The 18,255-nt window shown below is 36.5% G+C and overlaps 4 protein-coding genes across 6 annotated transcripts; 2 read left to right on the top strand and 2 right to left on the bottom strand.

The window, feature by feature from the left end:
- Nucleotides 1–567: 567 nt before the first annotated feature.
- Nucleotides 568–2,549, bottom strand: LOC117613913 (cytochrome b-c1 complex subunit 9-like). Its single transcript, XM_034342526.1, has 4 exons — nt 2,378–2,549; nt 2,088–2,281; nt 1,341–1,388; nt 568–879 (listed from the first exon to the last, which is right to left on the bottom strand). Exons 2-4 carry the CDS (start codon nt 2,205–2,207, stop codon nt 829–831), a joined length of 219 nt encoding a protein of 72 aa, XP_034198417.1. The 5' UTR covers nt 2,208–2,281; nt 2,378–2,549; the 3' UTR covers nt 568–828.
- Nucleotides 2,550–3,065: 516 nt separating this feature from the next.
- On the bottom strand, nt 3,066–5,405 carry LOC117616490. Its single transcript, XM_034345823.1, has 3 exons — nt 5,278–5,405; nt 4,789–4,897; nt 3,066–3,450 (listed from the first exon to the last, which is right to left on the bottom strand). The coding sequence occupies exons 2-3, from the start codon at nt 4,859–4,861 to the stop codon at nt 3,236–3,238; spliced, it is 288 nt and encodes a 95-aa protein (XP_034201714.1). The 5' UTR covers nt 4,862–4,897; nt 5,278–5,405; the 3' UTR covers nt 3,066–3,235.
- A 3,116-nt stretch (nt 5,406–8,521) lies between these two features.
- On the top strand, nt 8,522–12,700 carry LOC117612890 (beta-1,3-galactosyltransferase 7). 3 transcript variants are annotated; one of them, XM_034341539.1, is made up of 11 exons: nt 8,522–8,886; nt 8,994–9,090; nt 9,174–9,232; nt 9,367–9,578; nt 9,669–9,732; nt 10,495–10,567; nt 10,642–10,762; nt 10,859–10,946; nt 11,045–11,170; nt 11,672–11,781; nt 12,014–12,700. In XM_034341539.1, the coding sequence occupies exons 1-11, from the start codon at nt 8,642–8,644 to the stop codon at nt 12,160–12,162; spliced, it is 1,344 nt and encodes a 447-aa protein (XP_034197430.1). In that variant the 5' UTR covers nt 8,522–8,641; the 3' UTR covers nt 12,163–12,700. The 3 variants fall into 3 exon arrangements, with proteins under 3 accessions (XP_034197430.1, XP_034197417.1, XP_034197425.1); XM_034341526.1 differs by having other exon boundaries at nt 8,708–8,886; nt 8,991–9,090; nt 9,358–9,578; XM_034341534.1 differs by having other exon boundaries at nt 8,709–8,886; nt 8,991–9,090.
- Nucleotides 12,701–13,258: 558 nt separating this feature from the next.
- On the top strand, nt 13,259–17,143 carry LOC117615903 (vacuolar protein sorting-associated protein 9A-like). The gene is made up of 5 exons (XM_034345080.1): nt 13,259–13,613; nt 13,753–13,900; nt 14,430–14,600; nt 15,238–15,417; nt 15,607–17,143. The coding sequence occupies exons 1-5, from the start codon at nt 13,522–13,524 to the stop codon at nt 16,495–16,497; spliced, it is 1,482 nt and encodes a 493-aa protein (XP_034200971.1). The 5' UTR covers nt 13,259–13,521; the 3' UTR covers nt 16,498–17,143.
- The last annotated feature ends 1,112 nt before the right edge of the window (nt 17,144–18,255 follow it).

The following is an 18,255-nucleotide window of genomic DNA, read 5'->3' as shown; positions in this document are numbered from 1 at the left end:
CAGGCGTCTGATGGGTCAAATTTTAGGAAAAATATTTAACTGAAAACAGCGATATTTTTCACATAATACGCAATGGAAACGGAGATATCAATTTTATTTTTCTAATTAAAGTTATCAATGAAAATGTAACAGAAAAATAATATTTTTCATGAAAGCAAAAGAAATATGTTTTGTTGGTATAAGAAAACAAATTGGGCTTTCTCACATTTTTTTAAAAAAATTTCTTTTGTGGCAACCCTTATTCATATTTGAAAGGCATGACGTAAAAGGACTATTTATTTGATTCAATTGTTCTAAAATCTCATCTCGAAGTTTCAAACTGTACTTTACCGGAGTCTAGCCCAGTTATACTTTACCGGAGTCTAGCCCAGTTGAAAGGACATTATCACACCCCGACGGTGCGTGCAAGCTTCCCCCCAACTATCGCTTTCCTTGTATAAGGAAAACAAAAACCCCCTTTGAGGAATTCTTTTTTTGTACGGTTAAAAGAACGACAATATGTTTTTTCTTTAATTTTTAGACAAGATGTTACTTACAGAAAAACTATTGGGTTGCTATGAAAATTTGGAAATACGGAGCCCAGAAAATTAATAATACTGGACTCTGAAGTGAATAAAACCTTAGAAAACCATTGTTCGAGCCAATGTGGCCATGCAGAACTGATTCAGCACTTGAAACACCCAATCGAATTGAACACGTTCGATGAATAGTTCGGTCCATTCAAACTTTTATTACAAAAATAAGAATTTCTATATAGGGCATGATTGCATACTCCAGCTTTTGAAAAGAACGAAAACTATGAAATAATGAAAGAGGAGAGTTGATAGCTCATTCTTCCGATGGCCTTTGCCCCAAAACTGAAATGTCCTCGTATCGTTTCTGCATTAAAAAGGAAACCATTCAATTCAGACGTTCAATATTGGGAATTTGTTTTTTTAGAAAACCAGTTACTACCAAAGAAAGAATCTCAATGCATAGAAGGTGTGTGCAATACAATATACATGTCTAGGACATGGAAAGCAAATCCAACACCATCTCAATTATAATTAGACTCATAAGAATCCAATTAACATCCAAACACGCATATGACCTAACAATATGCAGCACCTCCGGCCATGGGCAAAAGTTTGTCTTCGAAGAAAAACCCACATGCACTAAAAGAAGGGAGGCTATGTAAATGCATTACGCATATCCGAATCAAACCTGTACTATAACACAAATATACATGCAAACAAATAATTCTTCAATCCCCCATATTTGGATTCATCAAGCACATATTTGTGCAATAAGGAAATGTATAACATGCTAAAGCTGAGTAAAAACTGTAATAGTTGTCATACCCCAACATTGTTGTACTCCCACAACTTATGAACTCCATAATCCACGGCCTGAAACCAGCAAATGAAAAGAAATAAAATACATCAGAGCTTCCGATATTTGTTCTTCGTTCGGAGAGGAAGAGAAGAAACCAAATGAAAATTAGAAGCAAACAATACAAAACAAATTGAAAAGGGAAAAAAAACTGATAAAGGGCAACGCATCACAGTCCTAAATCATAAAATGGGCCAAAAACTCTAAGTTCTTCTCAGTCTCCGTATGTAGCCTAGATTCTATTTCTATAATTCCACAATGTTTGACCCTCAACTTGATTGAGTTCAGAAATCAAATGTCTACGAGTATTGCATATAACTTGGGAACCAACACAACATTAAAAACAAATATATTTTTTAGTATTAGCTTAAATTTATGTCTGTCACAGCAAGCAAGGATTTGATTAAGATATGAAACCATTGAAACCCTAAATCACAAGAAACAACATCAAGTTTCATCTATTTTTCACTAACATTGCAATAATCACTCCTTTTAATGACAAGGCCAGTTTAGGTTCAAAAAATCCATAGACCAAATTATAATTTCTGAGCTCGCAACAACACCAAAATGACCAAATCGCAAATCTAAGCAAATTTCATTTCCTTAAGACTTTCTTAGCAACCAAACAGCTAATGACCAAAATAAAGATAACAGAAGACGAAAAACTAAAACGTCAGAACCAGTGAAGTAGCCCTAATCTAAGTTCTGAGTCTCACCCGCTCACCGAGGAAAGCGCCGGCGATGACGAATGTGACATAGACGGAGTTACGGCGCATAATGACCCTGTAAAGCCCTTCGAATACGCCTCCACTGGTTCGTCGAGCTGCTGAATCCATGGTGAAATGCGCGAATCTCTTCTACTTGCTGCTGATCTGTGTGCTAGGGTTTACTCAGAGCTCGAAATGGCAACCTATCCAGCAAAATCAAAGACAACTATTACGGATAAAATCAACTAATAAAATTGAACAGAAAAAAGCAGAGCGATTCTTCTTAGGGAAGATCATACCTTTTCCGATTGGATGAGGAACACGTAGAGGCAGAGAACCCAACAAAAATGGCTCTGGTTTGCGTTTATGCGGAGAGGGAGTGGAAAAAGTACGCAAAATTGCTTGATTTCATATTTTAATTTCAATTCCGCTTCTCTTTTTTTTTTTTCGCTTTGGCAAGGACTTGTGTTTTGTCCCCCATAATTTTTGCTTAATATTATGAATTCCACCAATGATAAAAGATTAATTTTGAATTCCGAACTATTTGCTATGGATTTCGATGAAAGAAGACTAATCAGATATGATGAAATAAATAGAGTATCCAATAAAATTGAAATTGCAATAACCATAATCGAATTGTTAAACTTTCTTCTCTCTTTCTTTTCTCAGAGGATTCGAACGGAGGATTCGAATTGTTAAACTTTCTTTTATCGGAGGATTCGAACGCAAAACCTGAGTTTAGTGATAAAATGAAATGGTGATAATGGACCTCAATAAGTCACAAATTATAAATACCATAATAAAAAACAATGTAAAAAATCTAATTTGTTAAAAATAAATAAGACTCCTTTGAAAAATTAAGTACAACACAAATAATAACCAAAGGTCATAACATTTGGTATGCAAAATTTTAGGATTTCATTTATTGTCTACTTGTTTAATTGCTCATCACTCATGGCATAGGAGAAAACTGTGAAAGAACAGAACTTGAAGGGAAAATGGGAACCTTTTTAAAGCTCAAATCTGATTCTTATGTGCCATAAAATTATCAAACAAATGTACCACGTTCTTTTAACAATAGAAGTAAATGAGAAACGGATCCAAGAGAATGCCGAGACTGCAGTATTATGCGTCTCTTATTGCTGCATTCGACCATCTCAACCAGAGGCGGTTTTCTTTTGTTGGAAATGGACAGCCCAAATAGGAACAGCCACGCCGATGCTGACGGCCGTGAACACTCCAAGGGTCACCTTCAACTTCTGGTGCGACATCCTGTCCAAGTTGTACATGTGTTTGGCATGAAGGTAGTATGGTTCATCATGGCCATGTCCACCCATTCTCTTCACTCCGGTTGAGTGGAACCCTCTAGTTCCTGGCAAAGCACAATAGCCACTACTTCTACTTAGTACATGCAATGAAAAAAGATCCAGCATTCAAAGTCGAATCAATCGACACCTCAGCTGAGTTATTATTAGTTAGACATTCAGTCTTTCTCCATTACGGATGGATTGGTGTGGGTCGGTTACTGATTAAAAAAAAACATGAACTATTAGATGAAACATGCGGTGGAGATTTAATTTACCCAATACTAATTTCCAGAAGCAAATGAGCAAATCAACCAAATTCATACCAGAAAAACAACTCAAATAAATTAAACTATTTTGGGCCACTATGAAGAAGCCCATTAAAAAAAATCAGAAAACACCAATGGAAATTGAGGTCTCACAGGGATGGTCATTTCAAGTTTATTTTAAACGCCAGCATTTTACAACTAAAAGCATGCAAAGATTCATGTGCCTTTGAAATTTAACCTCCAAGAGCCACTCATCAGTTGTCGCAGGATGGCAACATTGTCTTTACCAACAGGACTCTTTTACAAAAAATATCCAAGCGAATGGGTTCCTTCATGCAAATTATATACTGAGCCTTCTATTCACACCAAGATACCCATTCACTATGAAATTATGCCTCCAATTGGAAGGTAAAATGTTATGACCCACTTGAGTCCATATACCAAAAAATGTAAGTTAGTTCCCGGAATCTTGTTAAAGACAAGTAGTTGGTTGGTACTTGGTTACAAAAATAAAATTTTGGGACAGTATCCCGAATTAAAACATGAGGGAGAACATGTAAAACCCTGAGGCTGTCCCATAATCACTATTGGCCGGGTGAAATTGAGCCCTCGCACACAATCTCAAGCAAGAACCCCTTTGGAACGGCCAAAATTGATTATAAGAAAATATAACACCAGGGAGGCATAGAGATATGTATAAGACCTTTCTTTCACGTAAGAAGATAAAATGGAAGCATCTTCTTACAGGGAAGAAGGGAAAGGAATTACTTTGAGGTTTATCTATGCCCGCATGGGAACACGAGCGCCATTAGAGGCAGTTCGCTCGGTTCTCTAAAAGGCAAAGAGGGAAGCATGAAGAAGGAGAAGTTCTATAACAAGAAGCAGCACAAGCTGTGCATCTTTTGGGCTCGATGTTTAATTCTGAAAATCCTTATATACATGAAGGTGCATCTTCTGATCTTCCAAATTTTAGGTCAAAGACAATAATACTTTTTTTTTAAAACTTGCAACCAAATTCTAGTGTGTTCTCCATAGCATTATAAATACTATCAGCCAATCACATTGTTTATACTCTTAACGATTTCATGGTATGCAGTGGCATCAAATAAAATAAGCAACAGATGGCATTATAATAACCTGATTTTGATAGAGATGCTTCTGAAGCCCTCACCAACTTTGCGCAGGTCCGGATCGAACCGTTCATGCTCATGATTGAAAGAACGAACAAGCTCTTGCTTCTTAGTACCTTAACCACCAGAGACACTCGTTGAATTATAAACAAATTTACAAAATTTTCCAGCAAAAAGAATGCCAATCAAATTCTTAAGACCTGAATCTAATCTGACTGAATTAAAAACATAGTAATCATATTCAGTTCATAATACTTGACCTAATTAAACAATAAACGACCACGGATCTATAAGAATTTCCAACAAAAACAAATAACCGGATTAAAAAAACGCAATCTTGGAGCTCCGATCGAGCGTACTCTCAAGCAATCAAAAACAACATTTACTGAAAATTTTGACTAAAAATTCGCGATTTAACAATTCAATGAAGAATAATGAGAATCAAAGAGGAGAGCGACTCACAGAATAATGTAGAAGAGAAGAGGTGAAATGTTACCTTGTGGAAATGGTGAAACCCTAGGCTATCAGTAAGCTGGCTGTGCGTCGAGAACTCGAGAATATTGAGGCTGGAGACTGGCGACGAGCAATTAAGGAACCTGGGACACAGGTTGGGCTGGCCTTATTTTTAAGCCCAATAATATTTTGTTTGGGCCTTGAATAGGTCAATTTATTTTATTTTATGCAATTGGTGAATTTTGTTTGAACTCTTTCTAATGTTTTATTTTCAACAAATTGAAAGGATAGGATGATGTCACAATCTACCACTTTAATTTAGGGATCTCCAAATGTCCACATTTCAAGCAAATTTCAGGTAAAAAATTTCTACAATTCATGTGTGAATTTAAATTTTGAACGTCTGAATTTATGGTTTATCTCATATTCATACATGATTTGCTTCGACTGCTTCCATTGGACCACATTCAGCTCAAATTATTTCTGCTTATGGACATGGTTTAATAATAAATTTGCTACTGTGCTTAGACTTAAGATTTATTAAGTCTCTCGTAAGTCAAACTTTAGCCTAACCATCAAGTGTGGTCATCCACTCCTCCCTGGTCAAGTGGAAGTTGCCATGCTTGTGGGGTGTGGCCCTTGAATGGAATATTCAGAAGGCTCAAAGAAATTTCCATTTTTGTCAAACTATTTGCTTGACTGGTTAATTAGAATTAAGTCACTATCATAATTAATGGGAAAATGCAATTCACTAGATGCCATTTTTTTTTGTCAATTGATGAATATATGCCCATTATGAGAGGCAAATAGGCAACGGTCTTCCTTGTTATTGTTTGTACAAACTTGAATCAAACAATAACTTGAACCAAAAAGTGTATTATGTGCATATTATATGCTTAATCTCATAAACGATCGTAATAAATGTCCAAGAAAAAATAGAATTGAGTTTCGAGTTTATCTTTTTTGAATTCTTAAATTAAAACTCACCTTAAACTCAAAAAGTAAATGGAATCAAATGACTTTCTTACATATTCCTGCGACTAATGTAATCACAAACAAATTATTACAATGAAGAGTCATAACTATGATGATTGAGAGTTAGGTAAAGAAGAAATGCGCTCACCAGAATAAATAATTCCTCCAACCACGATGAATGTATAGAAATCACCAAATGTAGCCGTGGAAAATGTGAGGAATAGCAAAGCCATCAATCTATGCATAGGTGTTGACATCTCAATTTACAAAGTCCTTGAAAATAACATGTAGCGGTTGTTGGCAATTTAACTTTGACTATATGACACAACTATTAGCATATTATTAATTGGAGAGGGCACATGCTTCATATCTCTGTATTTTGGCCTTAAAAACATGCTACACAACACAGGTTCCATTATAGAAAGTTAGACTAATAATTGCATCATGCTCATTGTATTACCTTCAGCCGCATTTTTGAACATGGGATTGCTTCTTTAGAAAGTTATTATACTTATAAGTGCTTTTTGCAAAATCACTTTTATTATATAAAAAATAAAAAAATAAAAAAATTAAAGTACTTGCTAAAGAAGCACATATCAGTTGCTCTCCAAAAAATTCTTCTTTAACCCAGAGAAAACACTTCTAAATTTTTATACTAAAATGTCAAAAGCGTTTTTTTAATTATTTGAAAATATTTTTAACTCCTCTAAAAGCACTCCCAAACATGTCTAAGGGGGGTGTATTCAATTGTGATTTTAATGAATTGTTTTGAAACTTAAAAGTACGGAGGTATTCCATTAGGATTTTTAAGTAATCAATAAAAATCTGGTGGTAATCAATTAGAATTTTTAAATAATCAATACAAGTTCGGTGGTATTCAATTATGACTTTTAAAAGATAAGAAAAAGTACCGTGGTATTAAAAAACTTAATGATTTGGAGGTATTTCATTAAATGATGTATTGTGTGAGACTTTTGAGTGTGTGATATAAATACAAAATCACATAACAAATCTCTTCTTCCTATGTATGATTCTCATATATGCTCTCATACCTTCTTTTTTTCCTACTATTTTTGTATGCTTTCGACTGTACGTTAAAAAAACTTTTCATAAGAGAGACGATAAAGAAACATTAACAAAAAAGACAATATTGCCTCTTCTAGAGCTAATGAGCATTTTCCAATAGCTATTCTTTCCTTGTAGACAAGCTTATTTGGAGCAAAATTATATTTTCGATACTTCTTTTTTTAAGAATCTCCTGCTCATTGTAGACATTTCCTCGCAAGGAGTTGCAGCCCTCCACAACTCTACCGGTGTGCCCACAAGTTGCTTGATCTAATGCCTCAAAGAGGCCCTTTTATTATTATTTATAAATATATATTTATTTTATGTGTAGCTGCTGCTGCGCATACAACTCACATGGCTAAATATTTTTTCTAATTCCCTGTCCCAAAACGTTTGGGACCAAGACAAAGCAAAAAAAAAGAAAGAAGAAGCCTTACCCACAATCTAGAAGAAATGTTGATAAGGTGCAAGTTTTTTTTTCCACTCCACAATTTTGGTCCAAGCGTTGACAAAAACTAGGAGTAGTCATGGGGTTGGGCTAGGAGTTTTCAGTATGTTTCTTTATTTTGTATTTCTGGTGCTATCTGTTTTGCGTTAGGTGTTGATGATTTTGGATGTAGCTTCTAGCCTCTGCTATTGCTTTTGTATTTCTATTGTTGCTTTCTCAGTTGTGTTGTGTTTCTTTAACGTATTCATTCTAGCGATGTGTGGCTATGTTGGGAGTTACATTGTTGATGTTGGTTTACTCTCCCTGGACTAATATTTGATGGTTACTGTGCCTCCATTTTTGTATTAACCCTAAAAACTGGATATATGTATCCTAAAAATTGGGTATATTCCTTCAAGTTATGTATTTAGGTGACTGATAATGGGTGATAGAATTCAAGCTTGTATAGAAATATAAGTAAAATCATGCAATTGCAATCTATTAAAATCATAAGTAAAATCCTAAGTGAATTAAAATCATAAGTAAAATCATGTAATTGTAATATATTAAAATCATGAGTAAAATCATATAATTACAAATCCGGCTGAAATCCTTTACATTAAAATCATGTAATTACAATCTATTAAAATCTCAATTGAATACAATCCCTTAGTCCGTTCATTTGAAATTCTCATGTTTCAAAGCAGCCAAAAAACGGATCGGGTTTGAAACTGGAGACTAGTGGAGGTAACGCATCCGAATTCAAGAAAACGGATCTTGACGAGTGGCGTAACTGGCGTGGAGACGACGACTTGAAACGAACGCCATGGCCAACGAGGAGACATAAAGTCGCATACAAAGTTACAAGACGACTCCATGCCTAACCTTCATTTCTTTCTTACTTATATTTTTTAACGGTCCAAAATCCAACTGTACAAAAATGGACCCAACACGCCTAAAAGCAAAAGAAAATTCAAACCCAATTCCACCTTATAAATTCACACCGTCTCCCTCATTCACAAGTCACAACCAGCTTCGTCACCACTTCTATCTCTCTTCCCCTCTCTCTGTGTCACAGAGAAACGAAGAGAGAATGAAGAACCGAAGCTCCAGAAAGATATCCGCAACATGGATTCCCATTTTTTGCATCCCAGCTTTCCTCCTCGGCATGCTCATCACAAGCAGGTTCCATTTTCGGCTTTCGAATTTTGGTTTTGGTTGAATCCGTGTTATGGGTTTCTCTCTCTTTTGCTTTTAGTACTGAGACGAATTTTGGGTTTTGATGGTAGCAGAATGTGGGTAGCACCTGAATCCAATGGCCAGCTCATTTCGACTCGTCGCCAGGAGCAAGAGCTTCAAATCGTCTCAGAAGATTGCGCAACTAAGAAGGTAACAATTAATTGCTCAGAAATTCCAAACCCTTTTGTTTAAACTTGAATATTCTTTAAAAAGAAATTTGTTGCTATTTACAGAAGCCTGGACAAGAAAAGGATGTAATGGACGAAATTTACAAAACCCATGAATCAATTCAGTGAGTGCAAACACTTGAGCTCTTGTTGTGATTTTGTTGGACTTGGGTTGCTTTCTTTTTGTTGCAATTGCATGGATTTGTACTATGCACTAACTATCTTGCTACTTATTGTGAATTTTGCGGAGGCTTGCCAGATCTCTAGACAAGCAGATGGCATCAATTCAGATGGAGTTGGCAGCAGCTCGGAGTTCCCAGGAGATGGGCACCTCGAGTGGCGCCGGCGGCAACTCGCAGTTGTCTAAGGACAGTCCAACGAGAAAGAAAGCATTCATTGTTATTGGAATTAACACAGCTTTTAGTAGTAGGAAAAGGCGAGATTCAGTTAGAGAGACTTGGATGCCTCAAGGTACCATAGCTCCGTTATTCTTCTGTGTCTAAATAAGATCTATTAATTCTATGGGACTGCTTGTTGAAAATGCCTGAATTGTTTGGCCAGGGGAAAAGCTACTACAATTGGAGCGCGAGAAGGGGATTGTAATCCGTTTTATGATTGGCCACAGGTATGGAACAATTCTATTAAAGTCGTATAACTGCAGCCTATGGAATTGAAATTTGATGTGGCAATTTTGACATATGCATGTGCTCTTCTCCCATGACATTTGGATACTCATACTTTACAGAGTAGAATATTTTTTGAGAAATCAGCACTTCTCCAAGAGAGCTAAGAAATTAAGAAATGCATTAGTATAGTCGTTCAGTGGTAAAATGTCCTGGTGGCAATAGATTGCTCATGTTGTGAGAACAAGTTCTGAATCACATGTTGCCCTTACTTTAGATTTAAGTCAGCATTTTAGATATTGAGACTTGCAGTTTAGTTAAAAAGTTTCTTTTGCTAATTTAAAAACATTATACTGTGCAGTATGATCTACTTGTTGCTTATTTTGTGGGTACAAGTTCTGAATCACATGCTCCTCTTACTTTAGATTTTATCAACATTTTAGATATTAAGACTTGCAATTTAGTTCTAAATTTTCTTTTACTGAAGTAACCCGATACTACATGCGGTATGATCTACTGGTAAAGTTGGGCCTTATATTGTCTCTCACCATTCTGGGGTAACTATGACATGCCATAATCTTTCTCCTCTGAAAGGAATATGAATATGGAGAATAGGAATATATACAGAATAGATTTATCTATAAAGAGAGGCCAGAGCATGGTTTTTGCTCATGTAGCACACAGTGATAGAGGATAAGTTATTAAAATGGTGTTCTGTTTTCATTCTGAAACTAACCTGGGTGATATCTGCATAATTCATACAGTGCAACATCCAACAGCATTTTAGATCGAGCCATTGATTCAGAAGATGCTCAACATAATGATTTCCTCAGGCTGGTAAGAGTGTAGACATAAAACTTTGTACCTGTGGAACTATGAGGAGTTTGGTCTCATTCATTTTTGCACTGTAGGAACATGTTGAAGGTTATCATGAATTGTCTGCCAAAACGAAAATTTTCTTCACCACTGCACTTGCAAATTGGGATGCTGATTTTTATGTCAAGGTGGATGATGATGTACATGTCAATTTAGGTATGCAATGCTGCTGTAATGCTCATATTTTCGACTACTATAAAGATATGAATATTGTTACCACGGATGAGTTTCTTACATGTCTTGCTTGTATAGGTATGCTAGCTACAACTCTTGCCCGTCACCGTTCAAAACCTAGAGTTTACATCGGATGCATGAAATCTGGACCTGTTCTTGCTCAAAAGTAATTGTCCTAATGCATGTATAGATAAGTTACTCTTCAATTTACATGTTCCCTCAGGGAGGAGATATTAATCTTCTACTATTTTCTCTATTTTCTAGGAATGTTAAGTACCATGAACCAGAGTACTGGAAATTTGGAGAGGAGGGAAACAAATACTTCCGGCATGCAACTGGACAGATTTATGCACTCTCAAGGGATCTAGCTACATACATCTCCATCAACCAGTAAGAATACATTATATTATCATTTCTTTTTCATTGAATAGAAGTAGTATTACTATTAACCTTGTGTGATACAGCATTGAGTGTCCTGTACTAGATTTTGAAATTTAGCATATTTGTGTTGGAGATAAGAAATACATTAAATTGTTCACCTGCATCAGCAAAAATACACTAAGACATTGAAGATTGCAACCATCTTTAATCTTAGATTTGATAATACCAAAAAAAAAAAAAAAGGGGATTATTTGACCTTTCAAACTGTTGTTTTATCATTGGTTTGAAATTTGAGATTTGGGAATCGGATATGGGTCTAAATCAAAATGAATGGCCTGAAAGCACTGGTATTTTTGCCCACCTTGGCCTACAGGTATTAAAGAGATTAATTCACGCGTCCATGGTTAATAAAATCTCCCAAGTGTTTAAAGTGGTAACTAGGTTTTTAAAGTACATGTTACTTTCTGCAAGACATGATGAAGTTCTGAGACATCCTGTTTTTTATTGCAGGCCAATATTGCATAAGTATGCCAATGAAGATGTGTCGCTTGGTTCATGGTTTATTGGTTTGGAAGTCGAGCACATTGATGACCGCAATATGTGCTGTGGGACTCCACCAGGTACTGTTTTTAGAACAAATATGTGATTAGTGGATCTTGCATCCAAATCTGAAGAAACAATGGTAACTTTTCGAATATTAATAATGGGATGTGGTGCATATTTGCAAACCGTTAGATGAGACACGTTAAAATTGATCCCGCTCAACAGATTTACGTTTCCTTTTTGGAACTTTATAATTTGGTAAATCTGTCTGTTACTGGATTTATTTTAATTTAGTTGAATCCTCTGCAGATTGTGAGTGGAAGGCACAAGCAGGTAATGTGTGCATTGCATCATTTGATTGGAGCTGCAGTGGCATCTGCAAGTCAGTGGAGAAGATTAAACATGTTCATGAAAAGTGTGGTGAAGGGGATGCAGCCGTTTGGAGTTCATTATTCTAAATCAGTTCACGTTGTAGGGGCCTTTCTTGTGAAAAAAAGTGTGTAAAAATTGTTTAATTTCACTCCAAGTCCAGTTTTGAGAGTGTAGATGGAAATAGCATTGCACATGGATATGATACACATTATATAGACATTGCTTCTTAAACTTTTGGGGAAGACATGAGAGCTGGTGACCTGGTGCCTAAGTTATGTGGAAGCTGTTCAGTCGAAGTGTTGGCGATTGCATGGATGTGAATCTGAAAATACTGTTTGTGTTCAAAGATATCTTCCGATTGTAATTGCGTGTAGGAGGGTGTTTATACGAAATGACAGTTCTTGTGATATAGTTTTACGTAGGATCAAAATGTTTTCTTCTGATGTGGGTATTATTTGCACCAGGCCGAGTGTGTACCCCAGTAGCAGGAGCAACCTTTTTCATTTAATGTTGTATTCTTCCACTAATCCACAGGAATTACTTGTTGTAATACAAAACACAGAAAATACATTGCTTTCGCTGCTGCTTTCATGTTATGTGACGAGGGCTGGGGGTTATTTTTCACTTCATTGGTTTTATGATTTTCATGCCTTTTGTCACTTCCAAAGCACTCTCAAACGTGCACTAACGCGCTTGAGAATAATTGATTATGCATAAGGTACAATTAAATGAACTGTTTGAGATTTGAGATAACCTCTAGGTGAATGTTTCTTTTGTGTCTGAAGCCAATATGGTCGGTAAAAGTCAATAGCTTCTTATGGCTTTTGACATCGGAACATGTAGGCTTGCATTCTAGTGAATTTTTTTTTTTTTGGGGTTGTTGATACAAATACCCTATATATGACATGGTTGAGCCTTAAAGAGCATAAAAAAAGAGATTCATGTTGTCAGAAAACGCTTTTATGCTTATGTAAGGGTTAGAAGCGTGTATAATTGCGCTTGGTAGAACAATTTAAAAGCGCTTATGAGTTATAAAAGCGATTTCTGAAGAAGTGCCTAGTAAACAATTGGATTTTTAACAAAAAAATAACATGTTTTGTCCACAAAAGTGCTCCTAACAAACGCCCCTCATAAAGAGTCAACATCCAAGCCTGCCAAGTAAGCCCAACCCCAAGGTTCGTTAACAACTGGCCGCAACCGCGATATCCATCCATGATCCAGAATCCAGTTGGATCATCAATTTTCTCAAGTCGGGCCCCGAAAACTCAAAACCAGTGTTAATTAACTTCGGACTTTTGTCATCCGATAATCAAATACGTACATCCACTCCATCGCAGCTTAATTAGCAATAGGCTTTTGAACTTGAAAGCGGTCAGCTCTCAGTTCTCTCTCTCCCATCATCGCCGTAGAGCTGAGATTTTGGAGCAATCGGACGGTGGTGGAGAATGGAGAACGCCGATGTGTTCTTGGGCCTGCAGGACTTTCTTGAACGAATGCGTCAACCGGCGGCCGCTGATTTCGTCAAGTCCATAAAAAGGTAAAGTGGATTTTGAGATCTTGGATGATTTGTTTCTGCAGTAAGAATCTCTTATCAAAGTTGAGAATTGAGTGCGAGAAAGGTGTTTGATGTTTGTTTTGCATTGAATTGAACTGGGTTGGTTTGGATTGGATTGCAGTTTCATAGTATCGTTTTCGAACAATGCTCCTGATCCAGACAGGGACAGTGCTGCGGTGCAGGACTTCTTTGCCCAAATGGAAATGGATTTTAGGGCTCATCCACTTTGGGCTGGTTGTTCAGAAGAGGAGCTCGACAGTGCTGGCGAAGTGAGTTTGAGTTTGATATTAACTAAACGCTTAGCATTTTAGTTTTGCTTGCATATATGAATGATCATGAATTAATTGCCAAGAGGGATTAAGTGAAAGGCTAAAGCATCATTGCTTAAGTGGGTGTTTGTTGTTGTAAGCACAGCAACTCATCTTCTTCTGCCCCCTTCTAGTTTCTACCGGGGAAGAAGAAACATGTCTTAATGACACTTTACATATGAAATAAAAGAAAACCGAAATTGAAAGCTGAACGCACCCATCAAAGAGAACCTCACACTCCCTTCTGGCAGTGTAGAATGAAGATTTATGAAAATGTAAAAGATATTGTACTTCATACCTTCTTGTATAATGTATATCATTCTTCTTTGAGGAACTCTGTAGTTTTTCTTTCATCTTCTAGGACCTGTATTATTTTTGCATATCTCTTCCTCTCAGATGGTTTTTTTTCCTTTTTAATACTTTATGTTAATATGTGATGTCTTATTGATGTTGTTGGCATTTTGTTTTTCTTGGATTCTGTTAAATACAGGGACTGGAGAAGTATGTCATGACAAAGTTATTTCCTCATGTATTTGCTTCAGTTCCGGATGATGTAAAACTTGATGACCAACTGTATGAGAAGATGGCTTTAGTACAACAATTCATTCGACCGGAGAATTTGGATATTAAGCCCACATTTCAAAATGAAACATCATGGCTGGTGAGTAAAGGAATATATATATTTATGATATATAATGTACATATCAAATATGTATAAATAAAGTGTGTGTGTGTGTGTGTGTGTGTGTGTGAGAGAGAGAGAGAGAGAGAGAGAGAGAGAGAGAGAGATTGATTTGTAATGAGATCCTTAAATAAAGACATGGACATAGTTCTCAATTGAGATGCATTGATTTGCATATGAGCTGTCTCTATTTGTTAACAGTTCCTTGTTTAAGGAGCTTTTTTGAGAAAAATTAGACCCACATGTTGACAGGTATTGAAAAGGAAATAGCAATCAGGATAGTGCGGGATCTCCAAACACTAGCAGGAGTTTTTGTAGCTCAGACAAATTCCTAGTTTATAGAATCACAAAATAGAGATCAATTCCCCCTATTTCCTTCCTTCTTGTGGTGTGAACTAACTGTCTTTTCATGTTCAGGGTAATTAGTGTGTCAACTTTTCTAACTTACGATTGAACTTTTTTATTTCTTGGTTTTTTTTCTTTTCATGAGAATGCACATAGGATCGCAATTTTTTTTTTTTTTTTCTGACTTCTGTAATCTTAGACCTAATCATTGTTGGATACCTCTCATTAAATCCTTACCAATGCATTTTTTTTGTTGCTTTTATCATTTCAGCTTGCTCAGAAAGAACTGCAAAAGATCAATATGTACAAGGCACCCAGGGATAAGCTTGTGTGTATCCTCAATTGTTGCAAGGTTATCAATAACTTGTTGCTGAATGCTTCTGTTGCTTCAAATGAGAATCCCCCAGGAGCTGATGAATTTCTTCCCGTCCTAATTTATGTTACTTTAAAGGTATGGCAAACTTTATATAATGTCCTGATTTATTTGATTAAAAATTTACTTCTGATGCAATACATATTATCGTCTATTCTAAATAAACTATTCAATTAATTTACCACTGGAGGTGCGTTCGTTCTTCAATTGTAGAAGGGACCAGAGTATGCCATGTTTACAAGTTGCTCTATTTAAATGATAATGCAGGCAAACCCTCCACAACTGCACTCAAATTTATTGTATATACAAAGGTACAGGCGACAATCTCGATTAGTTGGTGAAACAGCCTATTTTTTCACAAACATGCTCTCTGTGGAGTCCTTCATCTCAAATATTGATGCAAAATCCATCTCAATGGATGAAACTGAGTTTGAAAAGAACATGGAAACTGCTCGAGCACTTCTTTCAGGACTTTCAACTGATTTGGACAGTCAGTATAATCAAAGCGGTCAATATGCAGGATATGTACATAGATCAGAATCTATGGAACCCAGACATCAACCTTTGAATGCCAACAAGGATTCTGCACAACCCAAATCTTCTGAAAGAAAATCCCGAGCGAAAAATATACCCTATGGTGCAAAAGATAATTTATCCTTTTCAAAAATTCCATCCCTTTCAGATTTGGAGGATAAGGGCGCGACAATCCTTGTAAATGATGATAAGGCGAGCCAGGTCTTCCGGGAGTATCCATACTTGTTTGCGCATGTTGGTGATCTTACACTCAATGATGTAGAAGACCTCCTTAATAATTACAAACAACTTGTTTTCAAGTATGTTTGTCTTTCCAAAGGGTTAGGCGTTGCTGCTCCATCTCTTCCTGTATCAAGTTCGCAAACAGAGTTCCACCAGCATGCTGAAACGGCAAAGCAACAGGATCACTCTAGAGCTATAGAGCCTAATGATGAAGTTTCAAATGATATTAATAGGAATGATGGTTCTCTAGAGCCTAATGATGAAGCATCAAATGATACTAATAGGAAGGATGATGGTTCAAATAAAGAGCCTCTTATTGATTTGGATAATTTGCAATCCCTATTGTCACAGGATCAAGCAGTTGCACCACAGGGTGGTAAACACGAGGAGTCTTCTCAATAACAGCTCTCCTAGGACTTGTATTTTGCAGGAGTATGTTGAATTTCCAACTCAATGGTCACCATCAGGGCTCTTCTTCTCCTTTTTTTTTCCTGATGTAGATGGACTATCATGGTGACTACTTTTGGTTGGCAATGAGTGCTAACATTTGCCTGTCCTTGTCACATAATGGTGAAAACACGGGACAGAATTGAGGAGTTTAGCATTTGATGGGCAATGCATCAAATAGCAATTGTATGAACTATGAAGATGCGAAAATATACTCCTCTCAGCAAGCCAGGATGCAACAGTGTTTGCTTGTGGGCACTTATAATTCGCATATGTAGCAATATAATGATCCCGGTACACATGGGAGCATGCTGAGCCTCGAGAGGAAAGCAATGTTCGCCGAAATTGCACCTTGCTATCCTTCATTAACGTGCAGAAGTTTGTGTTTTAAATCCATGTCCTGTTGTTCTTTTCTCTGTAGTGTCACACTCTTCTGTACATATACAGAAGTCTTCTAACGTTACTGCGAGTTTCTTCATTTTTGCATTTTGACTAAATTGGCTGCCCTGGCAGTTTAGTATATGATATATCTGACTATGGCTTGAGATTGTGGCGTGTCCACAATGACAAAGGACAAAAACAAATGCTTGTTGGGTTTTAAGTGACTCTTTTCTACTCAATACCTGTGGTTGTCTTCATGGCTAATCTCGGTGCAGGAGATATTTTGTCCAAGCTGAGCTGTGGGCGCTGTGTCGTGCGTCTTAAGCTTGCCCGACATAACCAAATTTCCGTTCTTTTGGTTGAGGTGGATTCAGCTATTATCTTAACTCCTTGTCCAAGGGAATGTAGCTGCCGATCGTTTAGCCAATTTGGGCCTCCAGCTTCCGTGAGTCGAAATGGAAATGCGGGTTAGCCCAGTTGACCAGGACAATGTCCTCGTTCCCTTGCACTCAAGGTCGAATCTACCTCCTAACATATTAGATTAAATAATAATAAAAATTGTGAGTCGAAATAAGTTTGAATTTTTCCATATGAGATGACACTAACTAATATGATCTCTGGTTGGCTGGAATGCTATATAGTATTATAGTGTATGTTTGACATTTTATAACTTGTAAATCTGGCTATACAGACTATATGGATATGATAGGACATAATCCCCACACAAAGAACTCTGCGCATAAAACCAAATCTCATCCTCGTGGGTTTGTATGGTGATCTTACTTTTACCCCAGTTTCTAGTTCATCACCTTAAACCCAAAAGTCACAAGTCAAAACTAATCCCTTGAAAATTGAAACCAATCTGTTATTGTATGCCACATATATATATATATATATATATATATATATATATTCTCACATCATCAGGAAAGGAAGTTCAGAACATTGATTTTGATTGTGGGTTTTTGTTCTGATGTAATGTAAACCATATTTTCCACGTGCTGCTGTGTTTTTTTTTCCCTTCTTCTAAGCTTTGTAGATAAAAAGGCCGTACATATTGACTTTCACATACCAAAACCATCTTCAAGGAAAGAAGCAATTGGAAAAGAGCTGCGGCAGCTGAATTATGAAATCACATTATTATATGCTTACATTTTATGTATTGATAAGATTTTGAACAAATGTCCCGAATTCAAGTTGACATCTCAATTATGACGGCGATTTCAACGTAAAACATAAGCACAAAATCCAAACTTCCGGAGAAATAAGATGTACTACATCCGCTACATTTTATGTATCTGAAAACAAAATGGTTTGTAATTAAAATTTTAT

The sequence above is a fragment of the Prunus dulcis genome, chromosome 1 (genome assembly GCF_902201215.1).
Source record: "Prunus dulcis chromosome 1, ALMONDv2, whole genome shotgun sequence".
Lineage (NCBI taxonomy): Eukaryota > Viridiplantae > Streptophyta > Magnoliopsida > Rosales > Rosaceae > Prunus > Prunus dulcis.
This window is presented reverse-complemented; position numbering and strand designations above follow the sequence as displayed.

Coding starts and splice junctions, on each gene's coding strand:
- LOC117615903 (XM_034345080.1), top strand. CDS start 13,522: ATGGAGAACGCCGATGTGTTCTTGGGCCTGCAGGACTTTCTTGAACGA. Junction 13,614..13,752: donor TTCGTCAAGTCCATAAAAAG/GTAAAGTGGATT, acceptor ATTGGATTGCAG/TTTCATAGTATCGTTTTCGA. Junction 13,901..14,429: donor AGCTCGACAGTGCTGGCGAA/GTGAGTTTGAGT, acceptor TGTTAAATACAG/GGACTGGAGAAGTATGTCAT.
- LOC117613913 (XM_034342526.1), bottom strand. CDS start 2,207: ATGGATTCAGCAGCTCGACGAACCAGTGGAGGCGTATTCGAAGGGCTT. Junction 1,389..2,087: donor GCGCTTTCCTCGGTGAGCGG/GTGAGACTCAGA, acceptor TGCTGGTTTCAG/GCCGTGGATTATGGAGTTCA. Junction 880..1,340: donor GGGAGTACAACAATGTTGGG/GTATGACAACTA, acceptor TTTTTAATGCAG/AAACGATACGAGGACATTTC.
- LOC117612890 (XM_034341539.1), top strand. CDS start 8,642: ATGGACCCAACACGCCTAAAAGCAAAAGAAAATTCAAACCCAATTCCA. Junction 9,733..10,494: donor CGTTTTATGATTGGCCACAG/GTATGGAACAAT, acceptor TAATTCATACAG/TGCAACATCCAACAGCATTT. Junction 10,568..10,641: donor ATAATGATTTCCTCAGGCTG/GTAAGAGTGTAG, acceptor TTTGCACTGTAG/GAACATGTTGAAGGTTATCA.
- LOC117616490 (XM_034345823.1), bottom strand. CDS start 4,861: ATGAGCATGAACGGTTCGATCCGGACCTGCGCAAAGTTGGTGAGGGCT. Junction 3,451..4,788: donor AGCATCTCTATCAAAATCAG/GTTATTATAATG, acceptor GTGCTTTGCCAG/GAACTAGAGGGTTCCACTCA.